This window comes from Lepisma saccharinum, chromosome 2 (genome assembly GCF_977018435.1).
Source record: "Lepisma saccharinum chromosome 2, izLepSacc3.1, whole genome shotgun sequence".
Taxonomy (NCBI): domain Eukaryota; kingdom Metazoa; phylum Arthropoda; class Insecta; order Zygentoma; family Lepismatidae; genus Lepisma; species Lepisma saccharinum.
The window spans coordinates 55,451,029-55,474,466 of NC_139230.1; the positions used below are offsets into that span (position 1 = coordinate 55,451,029).

Sequence of the window (23,438 nt, forward strand, 5' to 3'; positions counted from 1 at the left end):
GCGTCACATTGCGTTCAAACAAACACGTCACATGTTGCTCCGGCATCCGATCCAGGAACCGCAACCAATAGGAGCCGTTGATGAGGTAACGTCAGGCTGCTGTGTTCCCAGTAGATATCACAACAGGGACGGGTAATGTTGCTACAACCAAGTAAAGGAACACGCGCGGGAGAATGGGGCTACATGGAGAGGGGTAACGTGACTGCAGCGTTTGCGTTTCGCCCATATCTACCTTGTACAGTCACGGACAGTTCTGGGTTGAAACATTCCCATTGAGTCAAAATGGGATTGTTACACTCCAGAACTGTCCGTGACTGTACGTAACCTTAGATTCTCGAGGCAGCCAGCACCTGGGTTAGACTTTCTGCTCATAAGTGGATAATTGTCAGGTCCGTAATCGATCCAAGTTGCGTATTGTTTCATTTCAATACGGAACTTAAACCCTATTTAACCTGATTCGAAAAAAAAAAGGTTCCTGAACCGTATTGAAATTGAACCTGGAATTAAGGTTCCTGGACAGTATTTAAATTCATCCGGAAAAAGATTCCTGGACCGTATTTAAATTTAATCAGAAAAAGGGTTCCTGGACCGTATTTAAATTGATCGGGGAAAAGGTTTCTGGACCGAATTTAAATACAGATAAAAAGGTTCTTTACGGACCAGAACCCATTTACGCTTGCTGATTTTCCATCCTGGACCGGAATTGAATTGATTTAAAATTCCTGGAACGTTAACAACCCTGGCTACTACCACTGCGCCATCGGGGAGCACCCCCCCCCCTTTTGCACAGAAAATGTTTTCCTAATTTTTATAATTCCTAATAATTATAATTTATATAGCCTATTTCATTGTCCTCCTCCGTGACCGTGCAACTCCGACTGCATGGGTTCGAGTCCGCCTGGGTTCAGTCTCGGGTTTTTTGGCCTATGTATAGGACCGGTGGCAACCCACCATCTTGAGGAAATTGTGGAACTATGTAAAAATCAATGTGATATTTAAAAAATGTCAGTAACTTCCTTCAAAGCTTGGGAATATTATATCATTCCCTAAGGCTTAAAATATGGAACAGGGAGAGGGAAACAGTAACCTAGTTTCTTTATGAAACAAGTAAATATATCAGTTTCATGAATGTCACATGACCCTACTTTAAATATAGGGGCCTGTACGATAAATATGAAAATTGAGAAACTTAGAGCGACAGAAAATTGGACAAATGCCAATGGTAAATACTAATATACATTCAAGAAATAGAGACACTAAATAAAGAGGAAGGCACCAGGAAGTTTTGCATTGCCTGGATTGGACCGGCGTGCAGCAGATGTCCATGAATTGTAATGTGAAGCCACACAAATGCCCATGAAGGCGCATACTCAATTTATGAGTAAGCTACTCTACGGAAGAAACATTGTGGCTCAAGGCTGCTTTCTCAAAAGAATGCTACTTTTCTTCCTTGTGTTGGGTGTTATTTCGTCACCGTAGCAGCCGATAACAATATTAAAGGGCAGAGGAATCGACAACTAAGTAGCATCTTCACCTCGAAAACATGATTTCTCAAGTTCAACTTCCGCCAAAAGTAAGCAGACCGAAGAAAAATTACACAAACTAAGAATGGATATTTTTGTTCAATTTCCGCAACGTAAATCGAAGGTGTAATTTTCGAGTATTTCAAACAGATGTTCCCAAATATATACTTATCAAACTCAAAATAAACAGGCGGAGTGATTAGCACAGCGCGCTACGACGCCAAATGCCCCTGGTTCAAATCCAGGTCTGGGTATTCTTTGTGAGGGTTCCTTCGTCAATTCCATCTTATGATCACTCATCTTCATGTGTGCAAAAGTGTCAGAAAAACGAAGTAAAATAAACCAAATCAATCAATCAAAATAAATGGCACTTAATGAGAAAATATTTAGAAACTGCCCTCTGTGATGGTGTGATCGAGAAAGTGCGGAGCCTTGTTTCAAGCTTCCAGGGCGTTTGGCATGGAAGAGAGTGCCTTCCGAAAGGTCTCCCCCTTATGCCACTAGATGAACGATGAAATAGATGACAAAAAACACTGGTAAAGGTTTCAGACCTCTTCGCTCGTTACGCTAATCAATACGCGACTGGCACCGAGAGAAACCGACTCCATTGCTGATACAAGTAACCCATACAGCACACATTACAATGGTATGACAATATCCTCAACGTTGCCATTCTTATTTGCCACAGTAATTGGCACTCCGACTTGCTAATTCCTTAGAACCAAAGTGAGAAATACCGATTCGTCTCGAACAAGTTCCTGAAATTTCTTCAGAGCTTCCTGCAGCATTGCATATTCCAACTTCTATTATTATCGTTCACGTCAATCTTTATACGAGCGGCATTTCCCTTTGGTTGATGCGCTTGTCGATAAGCGGAAGAAAAAAGCACGAGATTTCTCAATTTGGAGAACTCTTTCACCGGCAACTTATCAACGTAATGAAGCGTGCAGCCGTCACTGACCTCTCAGAAGAGGAGATGCGAAAGGAAGGAGAGAAAAAGAGAAAAGAAAATAAGGATGTATCGTGGAAACGCAAAGATGATCAGATGAAAGAATATTTCGTCATGGGTATAAGAGAACGCCTGACCAGTTGTTCCGGAATTGAAATTTAAGTAGTTCTTTGGAAGGTGAAAGGATCTTGCAGAAAACTGAATTTTGGAAAATGTTTTCGATTTAGTCTGATGAGAACTGTAATTCCGTAAATACAGAGGAAAGTCTCGATCTTATCTCGGTCTCGCCTCGAAATCTTAGACGAGACGGAGACTGCCTTTTGAAGATTAAGACGGGAACGAACAGACCCTTTGCGACTTGGACATGGAGACAGACATAAAATCGAGGCGAGACAGAGGCATATCGTCTAAGAGTCGTCTCGTACAGGACTTTTGTAAATTATTATTACATGAAAATTTTGCTTACATTTTTAAGCTTTACTAAGAGACGTATTCAGAAACTTCGAACGGGTAACTTAATCGTTTAATATGCAAATACGGTGCTTATTTTGTTTGATTTAGTATTTCTTTTACATTCTTGTATTTGTACTATTTCGATGAGACCGAAACTTTTTTCCTTAAAAGTCAAGACGAGTTTAGAATTTCGAGACGAACGAGACAAAAAAGGTATATTTATATAAAAGTAAATAGCAATAATAACAATAATGAAATTAGTCGTCTGAAATTTACCAAACGAGACTGTGCCAAGTCTTTGTACCATCCTTATACAAAGTGAAACATAGGTCATTCGCGTGGGGCCTTCCCGATGGCGTAGTGGAAACGTTGTCGCCTAGTTATCAAAGAGTCCCGGGTTCGATACCCGGTGGAGGCACATGGCTCAGTGGTTCGGAGTTCCGATTAGCTTCTCTGTTCATAAAGTGAACTTAAAACAACAAATAAAAAAAGGGTCGTTGGCCCACCGAGTCGCCCTGGTTGCATTCGTGAAGAATTTCGAAGTTCTCGTGTCCGAGTCCTGGCCTGGGCATGAGTTGAGTGTTCATTCATCAGTTTCATATAATCATCACTCATTCTAGTCTTCATGATTAACCAAAAGTGCCAGAAAAGCAAAGTAAAATAAGCACAATACAAAAAAAAGATAAGCATTCCAATTCCACTTGTCGTTGGTTGTTAATCCCAAAATGTTTTATCCGAGATATAATCTATTTTCCCTAGAAATCAACGGTTTAAGGTTTCAAAAGTTGGTAGCATCTCGGAGGCTCATCACGAACGAGAATGAACGAGGCGTAGGCAAAATTAGTCTTTGTGTACAAGGTAAGCTTATATGACGAATTCACTTGTGAATATTAGTGATACAATACATTAGTACTCAGATCTGAAACTACAACGGAGAGTTTCACGGTAATAAATTTACCAAGATTGAAAATATTAAACGATGTGTTCATAGAAGATTCTAGTGGGTTTTTGTTAAGGATACTTTATTTTCGAAGCCTGTTCTCATCTCAACAACCTTGAGGAAAGTAGGACGTAGAGATGAGGCTGGGAAGTAGAAACACCAATATTGACACAGCGTAACGGCCTGACCTCACCAAGAAGCGACTAATCTCTCAATTACGGAAAATATGTCGTCAAGTTTTCTTCCTGCAGTTCTTTACCATAATTATGGGATTTTAAAGTCCTTCCGGAGGCCATCTCACGGAACATCCCAGCATCGACTACAATTTGTAATCCGAGTGCATGGGACTGTACTGCAACTTCCGAGATCTCTATCGAAATCAGGAACATGGCCAGATGTTCCCGTAGATTAAAAAAAAAACGAGAGGGGTTAAATTTTCACTGGCCTAAATATATAATTTTTTAAAAATACTATATTAATATTTAGATGGTAAAGGTAAAGCCAATCCTGTACAGTGCAATGCAATCTATTATGGAGGCCTAGAGGGTGAATTTGGAGGTAGGGCTCCGCACATTAACAATTCCAGTCATTTGTGGAAGCGATGTGATCAGCACCACGCTCCAGCCGTCTTTACCCTTCCCATAGGTGCACCGTTGTTAGACGTTGGGTGAACCCCAGGGCTGCTATATGCAGGGAAAATGCGAAAATTCCCACCTGAAATATCTCTCCAGTAATCTAACCCGGTTCTTCCACGTGGCAGCCAGACGCCCTACCGGCTGGACTATCACGGCTCTATAAATATTATATTATTAACCAGGTTACAGCTTGGCAATGAAATGTTTTTTCTAGTTTTAATATAAATAATAGTAATGCGGATCACTTCTATTGTCCACAAAATAATATTATTACGGTAACCTTTATGATATATTTAGACTTATTTTTTAATAGCGAATTATCAAAATGTTTATATTTAAGTTTTCGATATAATCATAACATAGGTTAATTCTTGCGTGAACATTTCAAATAGGCTATATACGGGTTCATAGTTTATAACCTTCATTATTACGTTCTGGAATTATTAGGTAGACTATAAGAAACAAAATGCTTGCACGCGCAACATAACAATGTCATGGAGCAATTAATAGCACACTATGGGAATTGAAAAGGCTATATATATCCAAGTCATACCTGATAAAAAATATTTCAAAATCTTTTCAATTCTAATTGTTGTGATGGTTCCAATTAATGGATCTTCTTTATTTGATTACATGAATAATGGAAAACGACTATACAAAACCCAATGAGAGCAATTTGGCCCCTTAAAATACGGTCATTTATAATGTTTACTTGATACTGAGCATAAGCTTAATGTTATCAAACCCTTGATTTGATTTTTGATTTGAATTTAAAATTTTGGGTGCGTCAGCACTTAAGTTATTTTGTATCCTTCACATTATACGGGGTCCAGCCCCTAAGCATTCTGACTTAGGTTAAAAGCTGAGGCTGTAAAGGGACACTCAGCACACACAAGGACAAGACACAGGACAACACACAGAATTATACTGGCCATAGGTCCAGTCACCAGAGCCTCGTTCGTCTGCAAAATGCAGTCCAGGGTGTACTACGTGGAAGTGAGGTTGACAATTGGGTGTACTACGTAGAAGCATCACCCCTCACACCCCTTATCAAACCCTTGGTTTGATAAGAAGAGCATAATATTTTCGGTGAGGAACTTAATTGAACTCGAAGTAAAATACTAATCTAGAATTCAGGTAGAAGATACGATGGTCGTCTTCGCTCTGAAGTAAGCATAGTCATGTAGAGGGTGCGAAACTTTATCAACACGTAAAATACCCCTAAGAACGACTTGTACTGTTCCTACTTTAGGTCACATATCTTCCCATCACGGTAATGGGGATACATTGTGGTTAGATGAAATTGAGGAAGGGACACTCACAAAGGAAAATCCAGAACTCGAACCCGAAGTCTTCGGTGCAGAGATCGCGAGTTGACCGCTCAAGGTACACGGCCACCGAGACGGCTGAAGTGTGACTTGCAGGTAGGTCCCTTATTCGCATGGTTTACTTAGTTACGTAACATACTGACTCGGCAGGTAACGGAAGTCGTGAAGTGGGTACATGAAAGAGACAATGACAAGTATTTTGTCTTTCAAACAAACTCAGTTCATTCAGAATTGAGAATTCAAAATATCTACGAAATTATCTTGCATGAACATGTTTAGCAGTGTTGCTTCGCAAAAAGGATATCCCGGGCTCGAACGTTGGCACTGTTCCTGCTGGCAATGCGATTACAGTCCTGATATTTGTAAACATATTTTTAGACCTTTTGGATCAAATTTTGTTGCGGTCCAGCAAAGTTTAATTCATTGTCTCCAGTTATTTATACATGTTAAGAAAATAACTTCTGAAATAGTGTGTTACAGCTATGACACTTATTTCATCCCATTTCCGGCATATCTAGCTATATGCGCACACAAAAATTACAACTGAAAGATAAATAATACTATTTGTATTGTATTTTTGTTATCGCATTCTGCCACTTTTGGCTAATAGGGACTATGACGATGAGTGGTGATTAGATGCAATTGGCGAAGGGACACTCACAGAGAACATCCAGGCGCTCTGCTAATACATTATACGTATACGATTATTTAACATTTCGTAACCTTTAAGTTGACTGAGGCTTCCAGCCGACAGAATGAAAGAGGGAGGAACCAGATGAGAACCTAGTGGTAATCAAGGGATTCCGCTCGGGTCCCATCACCAGTGGAAGCACATTGAACAGTGGTTCGGTTCCCAGTTGAAACTGTAGGTGAATTCCCGATTAGCCTATATCTAAGCATAAACTGGACCTAAAAAATGGAACAAAATGAGCAAATAGGAGGACCACGATGGACACGGCCGTGAACAGACTTTTACCATTAATTTCCTCTCCTTATGTAATGTGTCACCTCAAAGAGCAGTGTTTAGCGAGAAGCGTGATGATGCTACATGGGAAGCTGTTTGATGAGCTTTTCCTTCCTCGCCAGACTAGTTCCCTATTATGTATTGAATTTTGGTTAGATTTAGCTTATCTTCTTCTTGGGTTGCACTAGTTAATCGCCTCGATAAGGACGAATAATTACGAGATGAAAAAAAAATAATTAAAAAGAGTACTACTCAAGGGTCTCGAACCCAGAACCTTCACAATCGAAAATGTGATTAGAACATTCAACGAGCTCGGCAATTGCGACTGTTTCATCTTTATCATCTCAGGGCGCTTAAAACATTTCAGTTCTGACGCCGAGTTAGAATCAACTGAACAGGTCCATGATGCAATGTACACGGGCGTTAGAACTTCAAGCGTTTCAAGCGCCTCTGTTGGCCACGCCTCATGGACCTAAGCGCATATTGGTTCAGATCCCAGTTTAAACTATAGGTCCAGTCCAGATTAACCTATTTGTGCATAAAGTGAACTTAAAACAAAAACTCAAAAAGTTAAGCGCTGACATATTCACAAACGACCACATACATACAGTCAAGGTAAGCATTAACTTATTAAAATGTGGAATATTTCAGAAGTGCTAATAGCTTAGTGACAAAGTTCAAAACGTGAAACAGCTTCCAGCTATTGAACGAAGCTCATTTTCCTCGTGGAGTGACAATTGCTTGTTGCGTGACCTTTCTTTGTTTGTTTTTTCGATAAGCAGATGAGCTTGGGTCATGGGCGTGGTTTCCCCAATCTGACTGGCAGGTGACCTCGTTTCTAGATTGAACAACCCGTCAAGCGTAAGAGAGCGAGCTTCTCTGTACACCGAGGTTCGTGTCTCGATTGATATTTATGTGAACCTTTCATCTTCCCCCATTTCCTTGTTTAATGAAAGAAGATGCCATTTCATTTACCATAACTGACTGACTGCTAACAAGTTGCAACGATTGCTTTCTATTATTTCCTTTTCTTATCACTTTCTAAGGTTTTTGTTTTAAAATGTCTGGATGCAAATATGTTATAAATAGTTGGACAGTGCAGAAATACTGAGTAAACTAAGCACACTGAATTTTTGTTTCGATCAACAAACAATGTACGAATTTCCTTTACGTCCATCTCAACCCACAAGAACACTTGATAAACTTTTGTATTTGTGGCATATCATTGTCACGGGTGGGACACGTGGACCACATCTTTAATGTTAACTATTCTACTGATAGTTAATTAACATTTTTCTTACAGTTCCTGTGCAATGAAATATGAAACTTAACACTATTGATTAAACATAACTACCCTTCAAATACTTTCCCAGATTTGTAGCTGTAAGTGAACAATTTTGTGTCACGGGTGGGACAGACGAAACACTGCTTCTTCACTTATAAGAAATATATTTTAATTTCTGTGAACTGTCAAATGACGAAAAATAAATTATTTAAGACAAAGAGAGAAGGTAATTGACCTTTGAATATTGCAGTGGAATTGAGGGGGGAATGTAACAGTTAAAGGAGAAATTCGTTGTTTTTTGGTGTCACGGGTGGAACACAGTAGAAAACCCAAGTAAATCAAAAAGTTAATATAAACGAATAATATGTAAATACCTTCTACTTTCTAACTTAATTAAGTAAAATACTAGAATTTTTATTCAAAAGACAAATTTAGATTGTTCACTCACAATATAGGATAAAGCTACGACATTGCATTTAATTTTAAAAAGTGAGGTTCAGGGGAACTTTCACATGGAATGCTCCATTTATATTTTCGGTTATTTGATGTCCAGTTTCACCTTTTTAAATTAGTCGTGACGATGTGGATAAATGACGAAAAGGTGAAATAATCCAGAAACAAAACACCAAGGAACACCCTATTCCTTGACAGAACTCGAAACCAGAACCTTCGGAGGTGCGATTGTGAGTTGAAAACATTCATACACCATCATGGACGTCCGCAGAATTTCTTCAGGGAGGAGAAAGCAAGGTATATTTTCCAGCGGCTAAAGGGGCAAACTAGGCATAATATTTACCCCATAATAGCGTTACCCCCTTAAAAAACACTCCCTCAGTTTGAGGTTATGTACAGTCACCGGCAACAAAAAGTAGACCTAGATCCTGAAATTCTCGTTTCCGTCCAAGGCGTTATGTGTGTTCCCTAACTCTACGACGGTGGTAGAAGTTGCCATTGAAATTTTGCTATTAAAATATACTTATTGCCGTAGAGTTAGGCAACACACATAATGCCTTGCAGAAAAGCGAGTATTTCAGGATCTAGGTGTCGCATTTTTATTGCCGGTGTGTGTACCTGCTACGCCCTTATAATAATTAACATGAATTACCGCGACTAAAATTAAATATGTGATTATATATATATATATATATATATATATATATATATATATATATATATATATATATATATATATATATATATATAGCTATATAATTGGCATTCATTATCCACGGGGTAAGGGGCTTTACCTATTCCCGGACGTACATGTTCACTACGTACACTCCACTCAATTTTTTGCTGGTGACGTCACTATCGGTGATCGAGACAAGCTACTGTGTAAGTAACGTCTAATCTGAGAACGTATCAACCTCTCAGTATGCAATTTAGAAGAATGACCAAGCATGTTACGTGTATCGAAGGCAAATTTCGAGTTACAGGCAGAAAGCATGTCGGATAGGAAGGATGTCAAGAAGTGTAAGTGATGCGCTAAACACAATTCACAATCTGAAGAAGGCTGTGAAAAAGTACAAAGATCTAATGAGAGAACAAGAGTGAACAATTAAATCCTGTCCGATGTGTGTCAAACTTGTAGAACTCAGAAACTCAGATAACAAGAACGATATTCTCAGAAATTTGAGTTGTGGAAAAATAACAAAGATTAGCCTACTATACATACTTGTTTTGAATGTCGGAGGCTCGTGTTTATAAATTTATCGACATGTCCAACCCAAAAAGGAATTGGGAGATTTTATACAAATTGATTTCATGTAACTGTTTCGGTAGTAACATTAAATCTTTGAAACATAGAACTGTGCTTCAGAAATAATTTTTAAGTTCTGTAAGAAATATTGTTACGCACCCACATAAATTACTAATTCAGTGTTTAATATGTTAATCATAAAAAGAAATACTTGTATCAAAGTATGATGTCATAATTTGTTTGACTCACATTTGTAGTCTCTTACAATGGTTATTGACTAAACTTAGGACATTTGAGTGTTGGTTGCTAGGTGATGCGATTTATTGATTTTGACGGCTGATGTAAGTTAATTTTAAAATGAATGTTTTAATTTGTGTACTCGAGGGATAATTACAAGACATACAGTATTATTTCTAACAAGAAGTTTAATTTCGAGTGCAAGTGTGTGATATTAATATCAGCTGAAGTTTTAAGGTATTCTGTGTGCGAGATTTAATATACTGTTCATAAAAATACCCATAAATGATTCCCACGTCTGAAGTGGCCTCGCAGTAGGCTGGTACGTCTTGTGTTCTCTGAAATGAATTAATAGTAAGTATATATACAGAGTATAAACCGGGAAAGTGTCAATATGTCCAAGGCATAATCTAGAAGTTTTTTCTGGGTGAGTTGAGCAGTTTTAGGTTACGCACGATAACGATACCAGCTTTGGAATCTGATATACAATATAGTGAATATTTTTGAAACCATCCACAGAAATTCGCGAATTCGCTCCCTCCTCTCTTCAAATCCTCTGTTCTCTGTACCTGAAGCAATTTGTAACACAGAAAACCAAGTTTAAAGATAAATTTGAAGCATATGATATATATGTACCCCTTCCAGGGAACGCCGCCTTATAGTAGCACTGACCGTGCGGGTGGAGGGGTTTGCGTGCTTTGTTGAGGCTGAGAGCTATGCCAGCGGTAGATTTTCTACCAGCAGGGTCACCCATGCTGGACAGGTCTCAGAAGAGAAGCCAGACTAAGGCGTTCTGCAACGCCCCATCTTACCTAGTATATCCTATCCTAATATTCCTATCCAGTCCCAAACAAACAAATTCGAACATCTGCATCTGTGTCCCACATTGTGGAGTGGCAAGTGCCAAGGCCTAAAGATGGCAGCCCCATCATGGCACTCGGGGTCAGAGGGCCAATAACCCACTACCCTTAAAATAGATTATATTAAAGAAACCAAACGAGGAAATAGCCGGACGGACAAACTGTTGACGACCTTTGGACTTAAAAAGAAAACTCGAGTGGGGTTTTGGAATGTTAGAACATTATATGAGGCAGGAAAATTGCAACAAGTAGAAGCAGAAATGGAGAAATATAAGTTGGACATCCTGGGAATGAGCGAAGTGCGTTGGAATGAATTTGGAGAGATGAAAACATCTAGTGGTATGACATTCCTCTATTCAGGTAGACCAAATGAAGATGATGAACATCGTAATGGAGTAGGCATACTCATAAACAAGAAGACTGCTCGAAGTATATTGGACTGGAATCCTGTATCTGAACGAATAATTATGGTCAGACTACAGGCAAAGGTTAGAAATGTGAGCATCATACAATGCTATGCACCTACAAACCAAGCAGAAATAGAAGAAAAACAAGAGTTCTACAAAGAATTACAAGACACTATAAATAAGGTTAAGAAGAAAGATGTTATTATTGTAATGGGCGATTTAAATGCCAAAATTGGCTCAGAAAATGTTGGACTAGAGCAAGTGATTGGCAAGCATGGTCTAGGTGATAGAAATGAAAATGGGGAAATGTTTGTAGATTGGTGTGCCTCAAATGAAATGACTATTGGAGGTACACTATTTGCACATAAAAATATACATAAGATCTCTTGGGTATCCCCAGATCATAGAACTCAAAATCAGATTGATCATATAGCTATAAGGGAAATGGAGAACATCTTTATTAGATGTGAGAAGTAAACGTGGAGCAGACATTAGCAGTGATCATCATCTTATGGTAGCCAGTTTTAGGGTAAAAATTATGGCCGCAAAGGAGAAATTTAATAAACAAAGCACAAAGTTTGACATTTGAAGACTACAGAATAATAGTGTAAAACAGGACTTCAAGTTGCAACTTTAAAACAAATATCAAGAACTAGGGGAGCTGGATGGTGATGAGGTGGAACAACACTGGGAAAAGGTGAAAAATACATTTACAACGGTATCAAAAGAAGTTTTGGGATATAGAAACCATAAGAAAAAGAACTGGATGTTAGAGGAAACTTGGAGGAAATTAGAAGAAAGGAAACACATTAAGCAGAAGATTAATATGTGTAAAACTAGGAAAAAGAAAGCAGAATTACAAGAAGAATATAGGAAAAAAGATCATGAAGTGAAATATAGTGCGCGAGCTGACCGTAGAAAATAGACCAGTGAGTTAGCCGAGAAGGCAGAAAAAGCAGTAAATGAGGGAAATATGAAGAAAGTATACCAAATTACAAAGATCTTGTCTCAAAAGAAAGCCATACGAAATCGCCCAGTGAGAAATAGAGATGGAGTACTCCTTACGAATAAGGAAAATCAGCTCAATAGATGGAAAGAACATTTTTCAGAAGTATTAAACCAAACCATAGAAGGGACAGAAGATTTGCTTGAAATACCGGAAGAAATGCCAGAATATGAAATAGAAGATGAAATAACTACTAAAGAACCAACAAAAGAAGAAATTAAAAAAGCATTGAGAGAACAAAAGAGTGGTAAAGCACATGGAATTGATAACATTCCACCAGAAATTCTTAAGGAAGACATGGAGATGGCAATAGAAATATTACAACCACTTTTTGCAAAAATATGGAAAACAAAATCAATACCAGAAGATTGGAAAAGAGGTTTACTAGTAAAAATACCTAAGAAGGGAGATATTACTAACTGCAATAACTGGAGAGGCATAACACTACTTTCAGTTCCTAGCAAAGTTCTAAGTAGAATTATTTTATACCGAATTAAAGGATGTGTTGAGAAAAAGATCCGGAGAAAACAAGCAGGCTTTCGAAGCAACCGTTCCTGTATAGATCAGATAAATACACTGCGTATTATTATAGAACAGAGTACGGAATACTTCTCTAATATGTACCTTATATTTGTGGACTTCCAGAAAGCATTTGACTCTGTAAATATAATGAAAATGTGGACAATTGTAAAAGAATATGGCATTCCAGCACATATGATTGATCTTATTAAAAACTCCTATGATGGTTCCACATGCCAAGTTGTGCATGAGGGAATACTTACGGATCCAATACCAGTTATTTCAGGAGTAAGGCAAGGATGTATTTTGTCACCAACAATATTTCTGATGGTAATTGATAAAGTAATGAAGAGGGTAACGGAAGGAAAAAGGAGAGTCTCACCCAACAGCTAGAAGACTTGTGTTTTGCAGATGATGTTTGTCTGCTGTCTCACACATACCGTAATATGGAAAATAAAATTAGGAGATTTGGATAAGGAAGGGAAAAGAGTTGGTTTAAAGATAAATAGTACAAAGACGAAATCATTAAGAACAAATGGAAAAAAGATGGAAAATTTCCACTTGAATGAGGAAAATATTGAAGAGGTTAAGGAGTTTACATATCTGGGGAGTTTGATGACAAATACAGGGGGAACAGAAGATGATGTTAGATCAAGAATTAGGAAAGCAAATGTAGCATTTATTCAGCTATATAAAGTTTGGAAAGCCAGAGAAATTTCAATAAGAACTAAGCTGCGAATTTTTAGAACTAATGTGAAGTCAGTTCTCCTTTATGGATGTGAAACTTGGAAAGTAACAAAGAAAATTACTAAAGACCTACAGACATTCATAAACAGATGCCTAAGGAAACTTCTGGGAATATATTAGCCAGATATTATCTCAAATGAAGATCTATGGAAACGTACGCAAGAGGAACCGGTGGCAATACAGATCAAAAGAAGAAAATGTAAGTGGATTGGCCACACATGGAGGAAAGATCCATCGGCAATAGAGAGACAAGCATTGAGCTGGAACCCACAAGGACAACGTAGGAGAGGAAGGCCAAGAATGAGTTGGAGAAGGACAATAGAGCAAGAAATATGGGAAGCAGGAAAGACCTGGAACAAGATAAGGAAGATGGCTGGAAACAGAGTCCGCTGGCGATGCTTCGTTGAGGCCCTATGCTCCGTAGCGGAGTAACAGGAGATAAGTAAGTCATATCTATGTGCAGTGTCTTTTAAATGTAGTATAATGTAGTTAACGGCAGCATACTCCTTTTACTATCTAGGTTCGGGTATGAAAGATTTTCTGACAAAAAATAACACACAATTGAAAGTATATTATACATTACAAAAGGATTGATGACAAGTGGGATCAATGAATTGGGCTGATATATCCTGAACACCGCACCGGCAACCTTAGTAATGATAATAGGAAAAATGATAACAGAAAATTATATTACGGAAGTACACTGATCTCTTGTTCTAGTATCAGAGCCAATGGATTTTGCACATCGAAACTTTGTGGTATGACCGTTTACATAAAAAAAAAAAAAAAACTTAGTTGGAGTGTGTAGATTGTTCAATGTGTTTCTCCGTTGCTGCACCCCCCTTTCTACTTGCTTCGCCCTGCATGTTAATCACCTTATTTTCGAAAGAGGCAGCCCCCCCCCCCCCCCAGACTTAACGGGCAATTCCTTCGTTTTACGATGGGCTTCCATGTCTGGTGAGCATTTCTCTCCAATCTTAACCCACCAGTGCCCTCATACCTCGTATCCATTTAGATATCAAAGAAGGTTGTACAGATTGGGTGATAAATATTTATCAAACTTCATATCCTCGCGCTACAGCATTGACGTGTGGCAGAAGTTTTGCATGATAAGCGTGGATACAAAATATAAAAAGGTAATTAAATGGAAATGCCGAGGGCTCATGTTCTTGACTCGGGTTACAAGAACTTACTACATCAATGCATGCACAACATGCTTAACTACTAGAAGGCTTCCTTACAAACGCTGTGTTGAAAGCTTCCGGTAGCGTGCTGGAGCTTAGGGGTCACATGATCGGTCAAAGAACAGCGCCAATCATGGAATAGAAATCTATAGTGTGTAGCCATGCGCGAGGTCAAGTGGTGTGTTAAAAAGCAGGCCACTCACTTATTCTGCAGCTGCAGTGTCTTGATAGAATCGCTCGATCTTGCACAATAGAGTTATTTCTGTAGCTAATTATCGTCGCTCTATCAATCAACCTGGTAAGAATTGAACAGCATGAAGACCCAAAGAGCATTTCTATATTTCCGAATCTAAAGTTGATGGATGGTCACTAGAATTAACAATATAGTATTTTGATCAGCTCTACACATTGAATGTACACTCCGAAACATCAATACACCATCGGAAATCTAGCACGAGGCAATACAGATCTACAACGAGCTTTAAAAATATCAAGGCTTTCAATATCCTGAGACGCGTTCCATGGAGACAATGGTAGACACCCAAACATCCCTCCCCCTAATTTTTTCACAAAAGTCCAATGCATGGTCATTTTGCCGCTACATTTGCCCCCATAAAAACAATCTTACACTCTTCCAGATGGAAATACTGGACAAATACATACATGCAGGAACCTGGAGGCAAATCTCAACATAGTCTCAATCTCTGGCGCTACAATATGAATTAACTGCAATACTACAGGGATCTGTGGAGCAATTGCCGCGCATAACGGTGCAGAGGAGGAGAAAACAAGTGGGCGGAGAAAAAGCAGTGCACGCTACTGCAAACGGCTTGTAGCTGCGGTCTCGTCGCCCCTTTCACTCTCACGAGTTCATTGATCGAGCCCTCTCGAGTCACTACTTGTGCAGATGACTTGTTTTTCGCTAGCTCCAGAGATTCCCGGGACAGACTATAGTCGGTAACTTCATTTACTACAATGAAACTTATGAAAACGGTACGGTTTGTTAAATAATTCTACCCCTATATAAACCGTTAGCACATATCGATTCTGGCTGTAGGGTTTGGCGAGTATAACGGTTTCACTTGAACCCACATTCTTTGTTTCTTCTTCAGGGATGGTAATATACAGATGGGATTGAATGTATGAATGACAGACACTAAGTATTTTACGTCTCTTTTGAGTAAATCGCGACCAGAGATCAAAATACAAAACCGTGGACACACAAGGTGCACGGTGCCAATATCCAAGACACGGACATTCGTTCTCGCATTCTGTCTACATAGGTTGTAATATAGACAGAAAGGTCAAGTTCCCCGTTCTCACTGCACCGTGCTATGGAGAGACATAGGGAAATGTCGAGTTGGGACCCCTACATTCACGATCTTTGCCATTTTGGGAAGTTATGCGATCAGCACCATGTTCCGCCGTCTTTACCGCCTCAGGTAACCATTTGCTAGAGGCTGGGTAAAACCCAGAGCCGCTTTATGCGGGGACAAGGTAGGGAAAATCCCGGTCTCGCATAACCCACCTCGGAAATCGAACCCGGATCTCCTACGGTAAGAAGGCCTACCGACTGGAGCACCGTGCTCGTAATACAGACAACTGTGCAGGTTAATCGCGGCGCTGGTTTTATTTCTTTAATTTTAGTTCTCTGTGTTAATCATCTCGACTATGATGAATTGTTTGCTTGAGTTCGAGTTTGTTTTTAAGTTCACTTTATGCACAGAAAGACTAATCTGGACTGCGTTTTCAGTTTCAAACTGGGCTCCGATCAACAACGTGCCTTTACCGGGTATCGAACCCGGGACCATTTGATTACAAGGCGACAATGATGAAGTAACGATATAAGTAAAAGAAGGAAATGAAAATGAAATTGTAGCTACTACACAATGTTTTCAAGATGCTCATCTGCGTTACATGGAAAGAGTGACAAACGCTCCAACGCGTCATCCGCCTTGTAATCAAGGGGTCTCGGGTTCGATACCCGGTGAAGGCACGTTGTGGAAGCACATAGTGTTTCGGATCTCACTTTAAACTGTAGGTCCAGTCCCGATTAGCCTCACTGTGCAGAAAGTGGACTTAAATCAACTAACCAACCAACACACCTCAACATCCCCCTCAGGAATTTTGATCAGCTTTACACATTGGAGTTATATTACTCTCAAACTTCATCCTCCCTTCAGATATTGATGAGTTTTATAAAGAGGAATGATAAATTTTGGCTTCTTAATATCCTGTTACTTCATCCTTACACGTATCCATTACATATTTAATTTTTTTTTTCTAAAGCCATATAAGCCATGGTGAAGACACGCCACTGCTTAAATTGTGGATGCGTACTGTTCATTGCATTGCAACAATGTTTAAAGAAAGGACAAGTTCAGATCAAAAAATTGCATGACAGGAATACCAATCGAAGAATGAATATTTGAGACCGCGGTTTAATTTGCATGATAAATCACTACAAGTAGGCACTTCCGGCGTGCGCTATTCGCAATGCAAAGTCGACGTCTCCAATTAAATACGCTCGTCCGGGACCCTCAAGACGTACGTCTGCTCTTCTTTCAAGCAGGAAATGACGTCAGAACAGCGGAAGTACACAGATTTAAGGATCGTGAACGAACCATTGTCTCCCGACTGTGGGGGAGTTACGAGGATCAAGGGGAAGGAAAATATCAAGTGATGACAGGACAAGGCTAATCACAAAAGATAAAAAGAATTCTCGTTTATTTTATTCATGCACGTAGCTAGACAAGGTGCGGGGAAGAACGGCCTCTTGCCATGTAGTTGTGTATGTTTCCACCTTACAAAAATCTCTTTCCATAGTACTGTTTAATCTTATTGTTATAAGATACAATGACGTGCAAATTCCAATATAGAATATCGAATTGCCAGGTTCTGTATCAATGGTATGGTAAGTGGTATTTCTTCATGAGAAGATATCTGTGGTGGAAGTGATGATAGTCTCAAACAATTTTCACAGATTTGTCAAACTCATAAGTAGATATATTTTACAGAACCATCAACTTTTCGTAATTACTGGACTAATTAACCAATACCTGTGTATTGAGTAACAAGTGAGTGTTGAAAGGGTCTGCTGTACAAAAGATGGACTGATAAAAATGGAAAACTACATAATAATTTAGTAAATAATTGCTGCTGATGTAAAAAAAATATATTATGTGTCAAGGAATAGTGCAAATGTTTTCGCGAACACAGACACGATTATCTTAATTTCTTCAGTGAAACTTGTAAAAAATATATTGTCTATTAAATCCCCCCTAGTAGTTCGAGGATTCTTCCTCTAGAAGTAAATTCTAGAGATTAATGTTCGTCTATGGACGAATAGTGCCTCTAGCATTATAATTGTCACTAGTTTTCCTTCTGATCATCAAAGTTAAAAAAAAAAAGTGCAGAAATTTGTTTTTGCCGTTCGTAGCCCTTTACAGTAGCCCTCGAGCTGTTGCACAAGGTGGGTGTTGACTACTATAAGTTTGAGTTTGTTTTTAAGTACAATTTATGCACAGAAAAGCTAATCGAGACTGGACCGACAGTTTAATGTGGGATCAGAACCACGGTGTGCCATCACGGAGGCCCTGAATCTATCTATCCATCTATCTTCTTCTTCTATATATATAAAAATGGATGTATGTGTGTATATGTGTATATGTGTGTGTTTGTTTGTTCAGCAATAACTCTCGAACGCCTGGAGCGATTTCAACCAAACTTGGTACGCATATCACTTGCAACCTGGAAAGAAATTCTGTGGTGGTAAGACACCCCTGGCACCCCTAGGGGTTGGGGTGGGAAGGGGTGACATGTGAAAGTAATCGAGAACCACCGATATTAAATTCCGCACAGACATCCGTGACTATGCAATCCGCACAACGATAGTGTTTCTCGGGTTGTCTAACATTCAGGCTGTGTTGCGAATGGAATCCATAGTTTTCGTGAAATTCCCAATGCGGTTCAACTCCAAGTTCATCTCCTATCGGCATGGGGGGTGAAAAATAAAATGCCACAAATGACCTAGGTTAGTGTCGAATCCATAGTTTTCGGAGTCGCTAAGCTAATTGGTGACATTCACGATCACATTTAAAATTAGTTACATTTTACACTATAGTTATAATTCATTATTTTCCTGTCTAATACAAGATTGGGATAAATAAATACCCGGGCAACGCCAGGTAATCAGCCAGTACTATTATAATACTATTATAAGAAAGCAACAATATGAAAACTTTCACAGTCTACGGCAAAGATAACAGTAGCCTATCTATCTTCAGTTTCCTTCTTTTTTCCTTCAATATTCTGTGTTTATAGCCAACAGAATTTTACCCAAGCTGGAAGTCATGTTTTTCAATTGCGTTTCAATTCTTGAGCCTCAAATTGTGAAAAAAAGACATGGCAATGGACAATTTCTCAACTATTAACTTTACCACCGGCTATACACTGCTCCATTTTACCACATTTTCTGTATTTTATGATGGTCAATGCTTTTTTTATTTTTAAGAAAGTTTCGCAAGGGGTATATAACACGTGCATACGTGAGCATACCACTGCCCAAACATCGCAAGCATATTATTAATATTAAAAGATTAATGGATACATGATCTTGGAACAATGTATAAACAAATGTACTGTGACTTATCTAATTGTAGTGTATATTTACCTTACAATCGCCGTCATAATTGCATCCTAATTACGTGAAACAATAAACTACATTGTAGAACCAAGGTCAACGACGAATGTTGTGTTGTAATGTTAATGTTCACTGAAGCTATTCAATACCGTGCAAATTGTCTCTCAAAGGGAAGCCATGAAGCATATTTTCTTATGCACTTAGCTCTACGTGAGTAATTATGGGCATTGTACTCGGGGAATGAAAGTTAATATTGAAATGAAGCTTGCAAAGCGGTGAAGTCAACGCTCGATGAGTTAGTTCTTCTCTCTTTTGCCAAGACGACTAGCTAATGTATATAAAACACTCAAAAGGGTAAACTATATTTCTCGAATGAACGAGAAACTCGTGTGAAATTTATGAACCGAAGGAGGTGTAAATGTTTTATCAGTCCCAATGTCACTACTCTAATCTGGAACCTTCCCCATACACATAACTGTTTACCATAGCTAATTATTTCTTCTGATTCCTGTTGAAGGGTCATTTCAGAGTTACAGGGGACTGGACCTACAGTTAAAAAGTGGGATCCGAACCACTATACAACGCAAACTGGCAGGTTTTTGAACGAATTCTCAGAAAAAAAATGTTCTCGTATTCTACGATCAGTGGCGTACGCAAGGGGGACTTACGGGGTTTAAACTCCCCCCCTTGAGCTTTTGAGATATTATGAAAAATGCTATGGACAAAATTAAAAATGGCCAATTTATCACAGTCAAAGATCTGTAACAATACTACTACTACTGCTGCTGCTACTACTGCTACTACTAATAATAATTTGAATTATTATTCCCATGCACCATTACATGGAGGAAAGCACAGCATCCCAAACACACGCGTCTTTCAGAGTGAATGCCTTGAAAGTAAACACGAATTATTGAAAATAAAATATGAAGGCAACTATGATTTAAAAGAGGAAAAAAAGTTATTTTGTATCTCAGCTTCAACAATGCTCAATGAACATGTATTTCTTTGTGTGAACAATGAGAATTAACTAACGAAAGTTCTAGGTTCGTTGTAAGCGGCTAATGTATAGACAAAGACTAGGCGGACCAGTCCAACTTCCCATTGTTTACCGTGGCACGTTTGAATTTCTCTCTTTAAAATGTCTCACCTTGTTGACTAGACAATTATTAAAACGACAATAAGCTTAACTATTGTAAGATGTTTTGTTGGTAAGAACAGCGAGACAATCCAGGTGTAAATTACCGGGGACATTTATGCGGGGACAAAGCCGGAAAAATTCCAAGCAATTCCGGGAATCGAACCCGGATCTCCCGTGTGGTTGTCAAGACTGCCAACAGACCAGACCACCAGCTCTTTGGATGAGTTCCATACTTTGATTATTTCAATTTATTTTAATAAATGTTCTTGTTTTTATGGATTTTCTTCACACTCCCTGAATTTGTTGAAAATCAAATGACTAGAAAGTAATTTCGTTCAATTGCTTTCATAAATACTATATTTATGTAGATCTCTACTACTTCATAGTAGTAGTGGTATTAGTGGTATTATTGGTAGTAATTCAGCTAATTAATTAATTATATTATTAATTAATTAATTATGAGCATTAATAATTAATTGAAGTATAATAAAACAATGGTAATGTGAATTTGGAGAAAGTTTTAGAAATAAAACCCCCTTGATAAAATTTTGCATACGCTACTGTCTACGATTATTACGTATTCTATTATTACTTAATAATTGACCAGTATTCAATAAATGAGAACCTAATTAAAACCTTTGCATAGTCCCAATTAGAAGGTTTACTACAGATTACTTGCAGAGTTCTCCAAAGTTCAACCTTAACCTCCTTAACTCCCTCCGAATTTCTGCTATTGACTTCCTGCAAGAGATCCTGCTCAGAGAACACCGAAGTAATGCAAAATTAATCCATTAATTAGGATGTCTAATTTAGTCGAATCTGTTTCTGGATATATACTACCGATGGTTCGATATATACATTATTTACGTAAAGGTTCTGAAGATATTAACTCGTGCGAGACGAAGGTTCCAAGTTCGAGCCCTGGCGTGGGCACAAGTGTTTCTTTGCGAGTGCCCCTGCACGACATCTAAATATTAATCATCCTCGAGGTCGTGATTAGCAGAAAAGTGGCAGAAAAGACGCGAAGTAAGATGTAATATAAATATATAACCCGCGGCGCAACAGCCCGTGAGAGCTAGGGCCTACCAACCGACTGCCGGCCTCACTCCCACCTGCCGAGGGTGTTAGATCATCCAACCAGTTAAGGGGTGACGTGTGGTCAGCACGACGAACCGCCAGTCTTGTACAAATGTAAATTTAATCCACGTCAAATGTTCTCGCAGCAGATCACAGGCTCATCCAATGCTCACATATCTCCACACAGAAAAGGTTGAAACAAAATATGCATAAGCATAAAGTCTTAAGCTCAGACTAAATTATTAAGTACATCCTCCAGAAAGATGGGGGAAGGAGCATAAAAAAATGCATGAACTGATCCATTAAAGAACAGCTCGACATAGAAAGAAATACTCACTTGCAGAGGCGGCTCAAGATAAAATTTTCAACCGGGCGAGTGGAGTTTTGGCGCCCCTTAACTTCCTACCACCCCAATAAAAACATGACCATGTTTATATTTATGATTTTAAATAGTACGAGTATTTTGAAAATACCATAAGCGTCAATGTTGAAAACATGTTTATTTTAGGTATGTATTTATTTACTCCCTACATAATGATATGAAAATAATAGTAGTCTCGTCTTTTATGCTTTTTTGCTCTATGATTTTGCAATATACTTATGTTATGCAGGTAAAAAAAAGTGCTCCCCTGTGCATAGCACTACGCCATGAAGACGTATAGGGGGTGTGGGGGTAACGCTCCACACTTTCTTGATCCGGTCGTGAGTGGGGGTGATGTGATCAGCATCACGCCCCTGACCGCCTTTACCCCCCAGGGTTTCCCCCAGGTACCCATGTTATTCGACGCTGGGTGAGCGCCGGGGCCGCTTCCATCGTTAGAAAAGTTCCCGGATTTGAACCGGCCGGGGATCGAACCCGGGACCTTTAGCATGGTAGTCAGACGCGTTACCGACTGAGCCACCGCGGCCACAAATGTTTTGCAGCAGTAACTTAAATTAATTTTTGTCTACACATATCCAACTCTCTTTTAAACAAATAACTACGCTTATATAGTCAGAAATAAGATTCTGGCGACTCCCTGGTCGCTGTCCCTTAATTGATTGATTGATTTGCTTTATTTTACTTCGCTTTTTGTGCCACTTTTGGCTAATTTGCGAAGATGGAGATGAGTGATAAAATGATTAAATTGATGAATGGACACTCACAAACATCCATGACCAGGCCTGGATTCGAACCCGGGACACGTGGCGTTATAGCGCGATCCTTAAACCGCGCCTGCTCACTTGCATCTTTTGTGATATACTTTGGCTGTGCCTTTACAAAACGATACACAACAATGCATCGAACTGTACCTGATTCTTGGCAAATGCCAAAAAACACATTTTAGTGTATCGATCGATGAGTTTCTGGTCCATCAAATCGATCGATTGAATTGTTGTTTTAAGTCCACTTTATGCACAGAAAGGCTAATCGGGACTGGACCTACAGTTTAAAGTGGGATCCAAACCACTGTGCCATGTACCTCCACCGGGTTTCATCAAATCGATTTGATGCATTTAGTTTTGTCTGGGTACCTGAACCAGAGATACAGGTATCGGCGTGGGGAAAAGAAACGATCCCAGTCAGCCACCACAGACACCGGGATAAACCTGCCAAGCCGCGAGTTCACTTAGCGTGATGATGTTATCGGAGTGGCTATCTTGCAGAAGCGTCCGTCAAGAACCACCTTAACTTGACCTCGGGGGGGCTATTTTTTGCCCGGTCAGTGGAGCCAGGAGGAAGCGAGGAATATTCGTCCAGGGCCGTCGAGGCGAGTGACCCCTCGCGGTGGCCATCAAGAGCTAATTTCTCCCAGCAAAGCCCGTAATAGCTGGATCGGCGCTCAAATGACTCGTTGCGTT

The 23,438-nt window shown here is 39.2% G+C and overlaps 2 protein-coding genes across 2 annotated transcripts in view; one reads left to right on the forward strand and one right to left on the reverse strand.

The window, feature by feature from the left end:
• LOC145984042 (metabotropic glutamate receptor 5-like) overlaps positions 1-23,438 on the reverse strand; it is a 205,724-nt gene that overhangs the window by 90,686 nt on the left and 91,600 nt on the right. The gene's annotated exons all lie outside the window — the stretch shown is intronic.
• LOC145982130 (protein CFDP2-like) lies at positions 11,134-11,757 on the forward strand. The gene has a single exon (XM_083115700.1). It carries the CDS (start codon positions 11,134-11,136, stop codon positions 11,755-11,757), a length of 624 nt encoding a protein of 207 aa, XP_082971826.1.

Bases quoted from the DNA above. Each gene is read 5' to 3' on its own strand.
- LOC145982130 (XM_083115700.1), top strand. From the start codon at position 11,134: ATGGAGAAATATAAGTTGGACATCCTGGGAATGAGCGAAGTGCGTTGG.